The 14346-nt window shown below is 49.6% G+C and overlaps 1 protein-coding gene across 3 annotated transcripts in view; it reads left to right on the plus strand.

Moving 5' to 3' along the window:
- OTOF (otoferlin) overlaps positions 1-14346 on the plus strand; it is a gene marked incomplete at both ends in the record, with an annotated part of 98121 nt that overhangs the window by 44408 nt on the left and 39367 nt on the right. Inside the window, 6 exons of one of the 3 annotated variants that reach the window (XM_080616324.1) lie at positions 1685-1717; positions 3689-3724; positions 4751-4771; positions 5610-5657; positions 8113-8142; positions 13958-14031. In XM_080616324.1, the coding sequence (XP_080472450.1) occupies positions 1685-1717; positions 3689-3724; positions 4751-4771; positions 5610-5657; positions 8113-8142; positions 13958-14031 (242 nt within the window). The remainder of the gene's footprint in view (positions 1-1684; positions 1718-3688; positions 3725-4750; positions 4772-5609; positions 5658-8112; positions 8143-13957; positions 14032-14346) is intronic. The other 2 variants (XM_080616325.1, XM_080616326.1) reach the window with 2 other exon arrangements.

Raw genomic sequence — 14346 nt, forward strand, 5'->3', positions numbered from 1 at the left:
GGGTGGTTCTGCCACCTTCCCATGGAGCACAGCATTGCCCCAGCCTGCAAATCTTCATCAGAGTTTTTGGGGATCATGCTCTAGGGCTTCACCTTGCACTGCCAGCACCAGGGCAGCCAGATCCATCTGCATCAGCAAAGGTTCCACGCACTGCATTAGATGCAGCTCCTGCAGAGCTACATCGATATCTCTGCACCAGGTGACTGGACTTCAGTGCTACCAGCAGAACAAAACCTTACCAAAGCTAAAACCCAGCAGTTCTGACTGCTCGCCTTTCCCCACATTGGCTGCCTCAGTGTTTCACACATGGATTTTGAGTGGCCGGGCAAGCTGGCAGCCAGTTGGAGACAAGAAGCCGGTACGTGTGAGGAGGAGAAAAGCCATTAGCATCCCAGCTGAAAAAGCCTCCAGCAAGATGGTCTCGCACATGAAAATGTGCTAAAGAGACATGGCTGGGGAGAAACAGGCTTAACTGCAGACACACCATGCTGGGCTCTGGCTCAGGAGCAATCTGGTCTCTATGAATGCAGCTCAGCATGCAGGAGCATCTGAGAAAGCAGGCTGTGTGCTGGGAACACAAGGACTCAGGGCAAAAAGACTTACTTTTCTTTTATTTTTAGTTTCTTATACCTATTAGGGCATCCTCCTTGGCTAGTGCTGGATCCTGGATAATCCCTTGCTCTGACTGAAGGCATCTTCATCTTCTCTCCCACCTTTGCAGGGTGTCTTTATGTGTGTTGACTCTCATGTGTCTGCATTCCCACAGACAAACATCTCTGCTTGATGCTAAGCACGGGACTGTTGTCACTGATGTAAACAGGACCCCTGTGCTTTGCTTGAAGCAGCTATCTGAAAGCAATCCCACAGCTTGCCAAGCACAAATCACGATGTGTAGTAGCTCTACCCCATTGTTCAGAACCTACAGGCTTCGCTGTAGGCAGGGAGGCAGCTTCAACAGAGCTGGAAGCAGAAATGCCTTGTACCAGGGTTGCTAAAACCATCCAAGCTTTGTTCTCAGGCCCCTTGGAGTAGTGCTTGTGCCCCTTGAAGATGCTGTGCAAGTGTTTGCAGGATGGGACCTGAGCTTTCAAGCTGTGATAGTTGTTTGTGTCATATTGGCCTTGTGTTTCTTCTGGGCAGGGAGCTGGTGGGTTTTAGGATAGGTAATGATGCAGTGAGCCAGCATGGGGTGACATCAGGAATTTCCAAGGGAAAAGCAGCTGGTAATTCAGCTTACCACCTGCCAGGCACAGGGCACAGGGCAGAGGGCACAGCACTGACCCACCACAGCTTTTTCCAGCCTAAGCATCTTTTCTCTTTGAGCAAGTTCACCCCAAGCAGAAGGGAAGAGGGGAAGAAGGAGGCTGGGGTGGAGAGGACCAGGTTCCTTCCACCCTTGCGTGGAGCTTGACCAGCCAAATAGGCACAGAAAACCAGTCTGGGTTGTGCACAGACCCTTCGGGCACAGTAGGCAGTAGTGTGGGTGGCAGAGGGAGGGTCAGGTCAGTGCAAAGTGGTTGTGGGTTTACAGACATGCATGGAGTGGTTTGCAGTGTTGGTGTGTTCTGAAGTTCTTCCTGTGCTGAAACAAATAATCCTGTTTTTCACAATACTGACACAATAGAAGAGCCCTCTATCTTCATATCTCAGCGGGTTTTTTTCTCTCTCTCTGTAAATGCTCTAGCCTTGGAGATGATGCAGAAGAGCAGCACTCTAGGTAAATACACACACCAACCCTACTCAGATGGTCCCCTGAAATGCTGCAGTGCTGAGATACATTCTAAGTCTTGATCTTCAGAGAATGCTCCCTTAAATCCAGCTTAAATGTCAAAACTTGGAAGCCCAGATCTGTTAAGTCCAGATTTAACTGAGCCTCACAGGCTAGTAGCCTGCTCACCCTATCAGAATCCATTAGATGAAGCAGGCCAGGACACAGGCGGTAGCACCTTCTCATCTGCTAGGTCAGTATTGTGGTCCTTGGCACAGCTTTGGCTCAGCATATGTCTGGGATAGTTTACAATAGCACAAGAACGTATCTATGATATGGTAGACCAGGGATTACACCCAACAAGTATCCTGGATGCAGTTTTGGGAGGGAAGGAACTTCACCTATACAGAGACAAGCCGTGTCGTGGCGAAAGAACGAGCCTTGGTCCATCTATTTTACCAATATAGACTTATCCTTAGATTCCCCCTGTGGACATAAAGAGAGATGGGCACTCAGGTGGCTCATGGAGAGCAGGTACCTCTCTGAACTGCCAAAATTTGGATGGCGTAAGACTGTCCATGTCATGGCTCCTGCCCACCTTGAAACTGAGATCCGAGGAAGCGTCACCTGATAGCTGTTGACCTTGAAATATTCATGGGCAGGACAGAGCTCTGCAGCCGAAAGCAATCTGGTCATGGTGAATTATTGATGGTGTCTTTTCTTGTGAGTACCCAGTGGATCCAAGACATGTCTGATGGGGTTCGACCCTCTGCCGGCCACTAATTACCCCCACAGGTCACTTGCTCCAAAGCTGGGGTCATTGCCAAGCACTGGAGTTGAACTTGGTGATGAAAACACCCATGACAGGAGTTTGGGAGAGGCAAGACCTCTTGCTTCTGTCAGGCCTGGGCACCTCGCTGGTCAGCCTGTGCTGGTCAATGGTGCAAACATGTTTGCTTGGCACTATTGCTGCTCAGCTTTCCAGAGCTGCTGTGTGGCTATGGAGAGATAGAAACCAGACAGTGCTGTGAGGTGCCTCCCAGCACCATCCTGCATGGCCCTGGGAAGCTCAGCAAGGTTCTTGCTATGATCTCAGTCCTCCTAGGTTGCCCTTACAGTCAACAGAGGGAGGAATCTCCCAAAGGATGTTTACCCACATAGGGTCTAACTCAGCCTTTGGTTGTGGTGGAAGAGCAATATGTACAGCTCATAACCTCTGTGTCTAAGTAGAGAAGGAGGGTCTGAAATTGCTAACTCAGGTGTGGCACTTGAACACAGATCTTAGGGATGTCACACATCAGACCAATGCCTCCCATCAGCATAACCAGGCAAGTCTTGGGTTCCTTTTCATCCTGAGCAAAGAAAAGGGAAAAGATCTCCCAAAGAATATCAGTCCTTGTCAAGATCGCCCCATCCTTTCTGCAACCCCTCTAATGTAGTATTAAATTGCTAGAGGGGAAAAAAAATGCATCTTAAGGACCCTGAAAAGCAGGAGAAGGGCAGTGAAAAGCTGTTCAAAGCAATGGAATGGGTGCTGCCGTGAGTCCCAAAGCAGAGCCTCCAGCAGCTTGAGAAGCTGTTAGCATCTCTAATCTGGATTGACCTCAAACTGATCTAGGAGATCTCCAGATCTAGCAGGAGCAATGGATGATGCTAGCTGTGCCAGGATGGTGACAGCTTCTGTGCCATGTGTCAGAAGTGCAGATCCCGTCACCCGTCATGCCTTTCCTGGGGACAGTGTGAGTGGAGCACAATAGGCTGGGTGCACACAGCTGCAGTTGCCACCCATCAGCTGTCTTGGAGCACCCCATGGCAAGGGGCTGTGACTCAGACAAACCACTAGGCCTTCTCGGAAGGGATGTCCCTGCACTCACCAGATCAATGTTTCCCTTGCTGCTGGTGGGCTGCTTCAAGAAGCCTGACACTGTTATGTTGTTTTGTTTTGTTTTGTTTTCTCTTTCTCTTTGGTGCCTCACTCAGGATTAAGTTTAACGATGGATACAAGTCAGTAGCAAGGTACCAAAATGTCATGAATGATGGGATCTGGGCTTTTTTAGGGGGGTTGCTCTTTATCCCAGCCCATCCCAGTCACCCCACATCCCCCAAATACATGACTGTCCAGGCATAAATATGCCCAGAATTTGGGATACAGGCTGGGTTAAGCTCCAAATCTTCATTAATTCAAATTAATTCCCAAATCTTAAACTAGGGGAGCAGGGTATGTGGTCCAGGTCTGGGTGAAGACAATGCTTTATGCATCACTATCACAGCACTTCTCTGCAAGTGCAGGGCAGCACACATTGAGTGTTCTGAAGCTGTAGCTGAAGCCTGCAAGGGAGGAAGAGCTGTACAGCAGCATACAAGCCTTGTGCTCCAGGAGCTTTCTATGGGACCCAGCCACACCTGCAAGCCTCCTCCATGTCACATTGCAAAGAAGAAGCAAGTCCTCTGGTCCCTGTAAAGCTATATCCCATATAAGATGATGATGATGATGTTCAACCCATCTCTAGGGCTGGTGGACTCCTAAAGATTATATAAAATATATTTTTATATATATAAATAATATATTATATTGCATAATTACATAAGATTGCATATAATATATAATGATAATGCTATACATAATAATTATTATATATAATATAATTATTGATATGTAGAATTACGATTATACAGATCAATAGTAATAGATCTGTATAAGTAAATTTATCTGTCATGGGTGAATCCAGGCCAATGATCCCAAGCTCAACCCATCCCTGTAAGTCTGTTCTTCATCGCTGCTGCTCAGTATCTGGGGTAGGTGGAGAAGATGCAGAAGAAACCTGCAGAAGAGTGCTGTCCACACACTGGCAAGCAGGACCTGGGTGGTTGCAAAGAGCTGTGGGACAATGTCTCCTGGCAGGACCCCCCCTGGGGGTGGTGGCATCCATTAGCCCCTTCCCTGTCCTGACCAGCTCCAGTGGGCTGTGGGAGGGTACATCTGTTTGAGTGGGTTTGTTTCTTCCTCACGTTCATCCTCCTGGCTGTGTCTCTTCCAAACAGCGAAGACCCTGAAGACCCCAGGTACTGGGCATGGTATCCCTGCTTCTCTCAGGCCCCTTGGGCATGGTGTGTGCATGTATGCGACATGCGTGTTTGCATACCAATCCCTGCATGGCATTTAGACCCAGGGAAGGGTCCTAACTGCTTCCTGCCCTCTTCTTCTTGGGGAGCTTTCTTGTATTCACTCCATCCCCTAATCCCCAAAGAGCAGGGCTTCTTTGTATTTGGTCTATTCTCCCCTATGCCCAGCAAGGACAAATTTCCTTCTAGTCAGGGCCTTCCAAAGGAGCTTTGAGGATAACATTGGTCTGTCTGCCTAGCTATCCACCCATTCATCCACCCATCCCTTCATCCCAATGCAGTTATCACCATCACCATCTGTCCATCTGTCCATTAATCCTTCTCAATACAATCCTATGCATCCATCCATCTTTCCACACATCCTACTGATACTATCTTTCCATCCATCACTGCAATTCTCACCATCCATCTATCCATCCATCCTACTGTGATACTATCTGTCCATGCATCTATGCATCACACCAGAGAGCCCAGTGCCATACAGTTTATCCAGCCATGCTCTTTTTCTGTCAGTTGTTCTTTCTTCCATCTCTCCTTCCTCCTCATTCCAGCACCACCAGTACTGTCTCTATCTCCGTACCCAGTTCCCTGGATGCCAGTGGGTTAGGAAGTTCTGTTGCATCAAGATCTCCCTCTGGCACGCTTGTGAATCGGGTTTGGTTGATTGCTTGGTGCATGTTGCTGATGGGGGTTTTGAGGGGAGAAGGTGGGCAAGGATCTTTGTCACTGCAGCAGCAGGATGAGCCATGTCTGAATGAATTGCTCTTTGTGATTGCAGAGCTAAGGCTAAGGGGAAAGAGAAAAGACACCTCGTGTTACCATTCAGGTACCCCAACTCCTCCTGCCCCTGCTTGTGCCAAGCTCCAGCTGCTGGCCCCTTGCAGCTGTATCACAGTATCACAGTATGTTAGAGATTGGAAGGGACCTCAAAAGATCATCTAGTCCAATCCCCCTGCCAGAGCAGGAACACCTAGATAAGGTTACACAGGAATGTGTCCAGGCGGGTTTTGAATGTCTCCAGAGAAGGAGACTCCACAACCTCCCTGGGCAGCCTGTTCCAGTGTTCTGTCACCCTCACTGAGAAGAAGTTTCTTCTCAAGTTTAAGCTGTGTTACTGCATTCCCCTGAAACAGCTGCGGGGCAGGACCACAAGTTCCTTTGTGCTATCTATCTAAAGTGCTTAACACCAAGTTACTTGAAAGCATAAAATGAGAATTCTCTGGTGGTGCCTTTTTCAGGCACCGAGAGCACAAACTGTGGCTGTCTGCCGTCAGAGAGGCACCTTTTGCTGCGAGGGCTGCTGTGGAAGGGGCAAGGGAAAAGGAGGGGAGGGAGAAAGTGTATTCTGGTGTTAGCTGCTCCACCAGGCCCTTGGAGTGGGATATCCAGATCTCTCACATAGTGCAATCGCCCCATTCACCCAAGCACTGATGTTATGAGAGCACAGGACCAACAGCACCATGTGCTGCTGCATATGGGAGCCAGGAAAGCAGAGATATGCAGCAGGAGGGAGACATTCAGAGCAAGAGGGCAGTCACAATATGCTCTTGCTTCCCTCATCCAGGCTTCATTTACACCAGCGAAATGAACAGGGAAAGGATGCAGGCTCAGGTACCGTCCTGTCCCGTCCCGCCCCCACCAGGGAGGTTGCTCCCATCCTGGCATGGGGAAACCAGACACTGTGGCACCCCAAGGCACTTTGGAAGGGTGATGGTGGGGAGGGGGAGTTTCCCAGCTGGGCTATAGCAGGGAAGGGTCTTGCACCACTGAGGTGCTCAAGGAGATGCAGCTGCTGGTCCCTGTCCCTACAGCATTAGGACCCAGAAAAGCAGCATGCTCAGATGAGATGGTGATGGATGAGCTACTGCTTTGTAGGTTGCTCAGACCACATCCATGAGCTGTGGGAGAAAGGATGGAGTGATTTAAATCCTCTCCCAGCACTGGGCAGGGGCACCAGGGCAGCTTTTACAATGCAGATGAACCAGCTGAGCTTCCTGGCATTGGTGTTTCTTTGCTCGTATGGCAAGCTCAGCTGGCAAGGGTATAATTTCTGATGGTTTGACCTCAGAGCAAGTGTCCGTGCAGGGAGACAACAGGACCACTTGCTTCAGAAGGAGCTTCTAGGTGGGTTTCCTTGGCTGTTTTCCAACCCAGGCTCCAAGTTGATCCCTGCTCATGCTGGGCTGAACAGGAGAACCCTGCTTTTCCTGGCCTTCCACCCAGGGCTGGGTCCTGCTCCCCATCTTGTGCTGGAGCTGGTCTTCTGGACTTCACCTCTCTAAAAACCGATCCTGTAACACATTAAACAATGTGTTTGGGGGGTTGCTGTTGTTTTTTCTGGATGCTTTTCCAACAACGCAGTGCACAGGAATCTGGAGCTTCTTATTCTGAAGCCACCCTCCTGTCACCCATTCCCAGCACAGATATGGCCATGGGGCCAGGCGGAGTAACAGGCTGTAATTAAAAACCAGCCCTCCTAATCACTTTCTAGAGCTAGTTAATTGCTTTCTCCTCCCCACTTTGCTGATGCACAATGGGGGAGATTAGCCAGAGAAGAAAGAGTGACTGAGTGAAATAAACAGGGAAGCAGGTTCCAAATAGAGAAATGTGGGAGCCCTGAAAGAAGGAAAACAGGTTGGAAAAGCCAGAAAGCAGAGCAGAGGGCTGCAGAGTGAAACAGGGAGGTGAGCAGTCAGTGTTTCCTGCACGGTGTCATGGCAGGAGGATGCAGCGTCAGTCTGGGCAGGTTTGAGGACTCCCAGATCCAGCCCATCTCAATAGTCCTCTCTGGAGGGAGGATATGAATACACCTTTGTGGGAGGATAAGGAAGACCACCCCCTCCAACAAAAAGGAGAATAAGCCTTATCTCCTGCCCCAACAGCATCTCAGACCTGTGTATGTACCCACCCACACGTATGCCTGCACAGCTCTAGCTGCTTTACTGGCCATGTACACACATCCCCTGAATGCCCATCACCTCCACCTCCTAGTGCAGGAAGCTGTGGTTCTCCTAAGCCCCTCTAGCCCAGCAGAGGTCATGCAGCAATGTTATCCGCCTAAATTACAGGTGTAGGTAGGACAGGGGTGTTTGGGGCCAGCCCTGCTGAGGAAGGTTGCCCATGACCACAGCCTGTGGATGGGGCACTCTGAGCATGTGTGAGGAGCAGGGAAGCTGCAAAGGAAGAGCAGCCTCTATGGTTTTGTGGTCTGATTGAAGCACTTGAAGTGCACTGAAGTTTTTTTGCCTTTTCTTCCCTTGATGCACGGCCACCGGCTCCAGCAAAGGCAAAGAGAAGACAAAGGAGCACAAGTAGGTTTGCTCTCCCTGCTCCTTCTTCTCCTTATTTCCAGCTTTCCTAGCTCATGTTGTGGCTGATCTGGTATATGATGTGCTTGCTCTTTCTCTATAGCTGGGCCTTGTCAACCCTGGAGGAACTTGGGTCTCTCGGATGTGTGGCCTTAGGCTTAGGAGGGAATACTTACCTAGAGCAAAAGCCAATGTAAAAGGCTTGAAGCAGCCCCTGGTAGCACTGGAATGGAACTGTGAGGTCCTTAGAGAAGCCTGGCTCCCATCAGGTTTGGATGGGTCCTGGCTGAGGAAAGAGTTTCCCAGCTTGGTCATGGACAGCATGTTTGGGGCTCATTGCAGGAGAGAGTCTCGGTGCAGGTCATCAGCACAGGGCAAATGGGACTTAGCACCAGATTTACAGCTCCTGTGCCTACAGATCAGGCTGCCGCATCATCCATGTGAACAAGTTTCTTCAGCTCCTGCCTTCCTTTTATCCCCAGCTGCTCGCATTGGTGCCAGACCAGGCTGTGTCTGAGCTCTCTCCCAACAGCAGCATCCTCCAGCTCTCTACTCCTGTGACTGCTGGGTAATCTCCTGCTGCCCAGGGGATGATCCCTGCAACCACTGCGGGGCACTTCCCAGTCAGTGAGGTCTCTTGTGGCTCGTATTGATTGCATTGCAGCTTAAGGACCAGTTTCTGGTCGTATCTTCCTAATGGACCCTCCTAATTAATGGGGTAAAGCGAGGAGGCAGAGATGAGATCAGGAGAGGGAAAAATGTCTCCAAGCAGTCAGCAAGGAGGGAGTAGACTCAAGGAAAGGTGGGAAGAGATCACCCTGCACCGAACAGCCTGGTCCTTGCTGGTTGCCATTCCCAGTCTGGCTGTGCAGGGAAGAGGGAAGAGACAGACTGTGTCTGAGGGTTGGTGGTGAGCTCGAGGCTGGTGTGTGTAGCATGACCCCATGGGGCTGGCAGTGGGATCTGTCCCCAGTACAAGTAGAAGAACTGGAAGTCTTGTTAGCACAAGGGTGATGGAGGCAGCACCCATCTGACAGATATAATTTCTGCAAAGAAATGAGCCATGCAAACCATGTTCCCTGCTCCCAACTCCTCAGTCAAGAGCAATGATTAAAATGTCCTTCAAGCTATGAATAATTAATAAGCAACCTGCAACTGTATCTTTAACTAGAAGCTGGCCAGGAGAGAGACTGCTTCCATCTTGCTGCCCATGTCTCAAAATCCATCATTCCCTCCATACTCCCCTCCTGGAGAGCCACATGGTGGAAGCCTAAAGGACAAAGTCAAGTGCTTCAATTGAATATAATTTGTCTGCTCAATCCAATATTAGAATCACAGAATCATATAATGCCTTGGGTTGGAAGGGACCTTAAAGTTCATCCAGTTCCAACCCCCTGCCACAGGGGCTCCAGCAGGTTGCTCCAAGCCCCATCCAACCTGGCCTTGAACACTGCCAGGGATGGGGCAGCCACAGCTTCTCTGGGCAACCTGTGCCAGGGCCTCACCATCCTCACAGGGAACAACTTCTGCCTAAGAGCTCATCTCAATCTCCCCTCTGTCAGGTTAAAGCCATTCCCCCTTGTCCTGTCCCTACAGGCCCTTGTCTATAGCCCCTCTCCAGATTTCTTGTCAGTCCCTTTATGCACTGGAAGCTGCTCTAAGGTCTCCGTGGAACCTTCTCTTCTCCAGGCTGAACAAGCCCAGCTCTCTCAGCCTGTCTCTATAGCAGAGGTGCTCCAGCCCTCAAACATCTTTGTGGCCTCCTCTGGACTCCAACAGCTCCATGTTCTTCTTATGTTGGTGCCCCTAGAGCTGGGACCCAGGGCTGCAGGCGGGGTCTCACCAGAAGAGTAGAGGGGGAGAGTCCCCTCCCTTGATCTGCTGGTCACGCTGCTTTTGATGTGGCCCAGAACATGGTTGGCAACCATATTGCAACCAGCATTTGTTGTCTTAAATCATGACTTGCAGGAACCCAGTCTTGACCCTGCCGCCACTTGGGTTGCAGTGATCCAGCAGCTTGCACCATTTTGGAGGGGAGCAGCAGGCAGCAGCATCCTCACTGGTGTCTCAGTTCTTTAAGAAACCAGCCTTATACCCAGGCTGTGGCAAAGGGGGGCTCTTGGTGCTGCTGCACAACCTGTGTCGGTATCTCAGGTTCACGGCTCCTCATGTAATATTCATGTGTGGACGGTGTCAGCTCTCCACCAGTGCCAGCTTCCCATCCATGCCATCGGATGCCTGGCAGGAGCAGCAGCGGGGTTGGCGACCTTTGTTTAATGCTGCAAAAACCCTGCTGTGACTGGAGAGGAGGCTTGGCCAGGGTCTCCATCCCTGCTTGGTCCTGAACTGCACGTCGAGCACAACTCTGCCCAAGGCACCAGGATGGCTGCTCCACCATAAACAAGCCTCTGGCTGCTCTCCCATCTCAGCTGAGCTCTTCCAGCATCTCCTCCTGGGGGAAGCCAAGTCCTGCTCAGCCGGTGGGTGAAGGGATGGGAAACAGGAGGTGTATGGGGTGTGTCGGTGCTCACCTGGCTTGGAAAACGTGACAGATGGGGCTTGGGAATGGGCTGGGGGAAAAGGGTGAGCCACTGGGCATTTGCCTCCAAAACATCTGGGATGGCTTCTTCCTCATCCATCACTTCTTCCCTTCTTCTCATCACATACCGAATATGCTGCCAAAATTCACCAAAATCCACTTTTTTGTTCTTTTTTCTTCCTTCCTTTTTTTCCTGGGCAACCTGATCTACTGGAAAGTGTCCCTGCTCATTGCATGGGAGTTGGAGTAGATGATCTTTGAAGGTCCCTTTTAACCCGAACTATTCTGTGATTCTATGATTTCCTTCTTATCTTTTGCTCCTTTTTTCTCCCTTCTTTTTTTCCTTTCTTCTTTTTTCTCCTTTATTTTTGTTTTTTTTTTTTCCTTGGTGACCTCCAAACTCCATGGATTCCTAGATATTTGCCTCCCTTAGGCTCCAGTCCACTGCGATAATACCAGTAAGGGGAGCGGTGAAGGAAGGAGGCAGCACCAGAAGTTGTAACTGGGTCTGAGATGAGCAGCAGGGAGATGTGGCCAAGGTGTGGGCATGGAGGCAGCACCTGAAATTTTATGCCACCAAGAGACTTTGTGCCCTCTGGACTCTGCTTTCTGAACCAGGTAGTGCTGAGGTTTGTCTTGTGGATGTACCAGAGGCTATTTCCCATTTCTGGGGCCTTTTCTGCAGTGTTACTACTTTTAGGGACCTAAACCAGGACCAAATGCATCCTCGGGATCACGCAAGGATCTTGTTATTTTGGGTCCTGGTAGAGGACCAGCACTGCCAGTGTCTTCTCAGCAGAGTCCTACTGACTCCATCATCATAGAATCACAGAATGGTTCGGATAGGGAGGGACCTTAAAGCTCATCCAGTTGCACCCTTCTGTCATGGGCAGGGATACCTTCTACTAGATCAGGTTGCTCCAAGCCCCATCCAACCTGGCCTTGAGCACTGCCAGGGATGGGGCAGCCACAACTTCCACAGCATCCTGCTGCCCTTCTGCTCTGTTGTACTTCCCAAGGAACCTCAGAAATTTCCAGGACAAATACAGTGATTTTATCACTAAGCATCTGCAAGCAAAGCATGCCAGCTCTGGGGCTAGTGGGGTGTTTCTTTCTCCATTTCAAATAAATTAATTGGAAAGAAGGGAATGTAATGTAACCAGCCCTGGAGGTGTGTTGTCTTACAGAGGGGCTGTACGTCTGCTGGAAGGGAACTCGGTGGTAGGGAGCGGTCTCAGAGCAGAGTTTCACAGCCTGCGCTATTATTACAGCATTTACTCATATAGAAAAATGAGTTTGCAAGTAGCTTAGAAGTGTTACTTCCCCTGTAGCACCTCGAGGCAGATGTTCCCTGGCAGGATTACAGATATGGAAACGTAGCTCTCATCTTTCCTCCTCTATCCATTGAGCGTCTGCCCTTTCACTGAGGATCCCATGGATTAATCACAGCTATGAGAGACTGCCTTGTGGCCTAAGCATTGCATTAATCCCAATTAAACCTCAGCTATACGTAGTTCCTGTATCTTATGCTGGCCTTCTGCCCCGATTGAATTCCCCCTCCTTTGGTGAATACATTAGTCTCCTATTCTCCTCTGTTTTCTTCTCATTTGCTCTGGCTCTGTCAGCAGCCTGCAATCTTCCAATTGTGACCTAAGAACACATGCATCAGGGTGGCTGCAATGCCAGGATTTCTTTGCTTTGCAAGAGATATAAAAAATGGTACAACTTAACCCTTTGGCCCCAGCCAGCTGTGATCAAAGCGGATACTGGGGGGTCTCACAGTTTCTATGCTGATGTCTGGATCGTGGGCAGCACATACTAGTTCTGCTGCAACCAGGGATGGTGCTGAGCCTGGCAGCAGCTTGGAGGTGAGGTCCAGGCTAGAGGAAAGGTTCCCTCTTGCTTCCAAGCTGGCCCAAGAACATCTCCATCAAACCTGCAAAGTTTCTGCAAAGAGCAACGCTTTCAGGCAATGGAAATTTTCCAATTAAAAAAAAATTTCCTTTCAGCTTTGCCACTTTCTGCTTTTGGGGCAGTCACAGGCCATTGCCTTCAAGCCTCTCACCAGCTGTTTGCTCTGTACTATTGCTATTTGCTCTTTACTACTAGAACAAGGTGATTGCATGGTCTGACTTGTTCTCACTGGTTTCAGTTTTACTGATGCTATGAAGATTTTCTTCCTACTGAGGTTTTCAGCTGAATCTTCAGGCTAAAAATCCTCATTACCCCCCGACTCCATAACTCTCACCAAGGTAACTCAGAACCTTCCACCTCTTTGCAACAGCAGCATGGGCTTACCCTCAGACAGCAGGGAACTGTCTCCTGAAAGTACCTGCAAGGCTCTTACTGTTTTTAACAACCTCTGCCCATTTGCTAGATCTGCATTTGAGATCATGCCAGATTGCAGTGCAGAAATCCTGTTATTTACTGAATCCTCTGTTCGTGTGTATTTGCTGTACATGTATGGAACAAATGCCAAGTAATGTCGGAGTTCAGACTGTCAATGCACTTGTGGTTGCATAGGTTGATTTCTGGGCTGGAGTAGCGGTCCAAGCCCCACTGGAACATTTGGAGCTACAAGTTGTACTTCTTAAACTTATCTTGAAATGACGGGTATTTTTAGACAGCAACTGGCCAGCAATTTACACAGAATGATTTTATCAGCCAATCCAGCCCAAACTGCCCCAAGTGAATTTGACCCTAGCCTGGAATCAGAAGGGCAGCTAAGACTGACCTGGTGCTGGTGTTTAACATGCTGGAAGGGGAAAAATCATGTTGCTGCAATGGGCTGCTGGAAACGCCTAGGATCTGCGCAGGTTTGCTGCTGATCTAGAAAAAGAGGTTATTGATTTCTCACAGCAAGGTGGTTGAATGGTTTAATTTTTAGCAAATGATTTTAGGTAATTGCCTAGGGAAGCAATTGCAAGCCAGGAGAGGTGAGAAGTCTGTGCACAGCAGGGGCCAGCAGCAGAGACAGGAGGCATGGATTGCAGTTTGTTGACTGCTAACACTGTGCTCCTGCCTCATGTTTTATCCCAACTTGAGCCATTCCCTGAGAAAAACAAACGAGACCCAAGACTCAAGGCAGTGCATTTAGCAGCAAACTTGACTCTGCTCTGGGGCATGTTTGCAGCAGCCCTTGCTTACTCTTTCAAGCTATTATTTCCTGACTTGCTTTTGAGCTGTGAAAGGCTCCTCCTGTTCCCACCCCTGAGTCCTAATAAACAACAAGAAAAAATACAGTAATTGATGGGTGTTTTTTCCCCTCTCTTCTTCCAGAGCCGGGAAAGGAGTTTTTTCAGCCATGAAGCTTGGCAAGACACGTCCATCAAAGGATGACCATCGGAAACAAGGTATGTTGTTCCTGGGAGGAGGTTGTTCCTTGCTCCAGTGCTGCTTTTTGGCTGTCCTCCACATCCCAGTAAGGCACCTGAGAGATCATAGAATCACAGAAAGGCTGGGATTGGAAGGGACCTTAAAGTTCATCCAGTTCCAACCCCCTGCCACAGGCAGGGACACCTTCCACTAGAGCAGGTTGCTCCAAGCCCCATCCAACCTGGCCTTGAACACTGTCAGGGATGGGACATAGAAGAGAATCATAGAATAGTCAGGGTTGGAAAGGACCTTAAGATCATCTAGTTCCAACCCCCCTGCCATGGGTAGGGACC

The sequence above is a fragment of the Psittacula echo genome (genome assembly GCF_963264785.1).
Source record: "Psittacula echo genome assembly, chromosome: 4".
NCBI lineage: Eukaryota > Metazoa > Chordata > Aves > Psittaciformes > Psittacidae > Psittacula > Psittacula echo.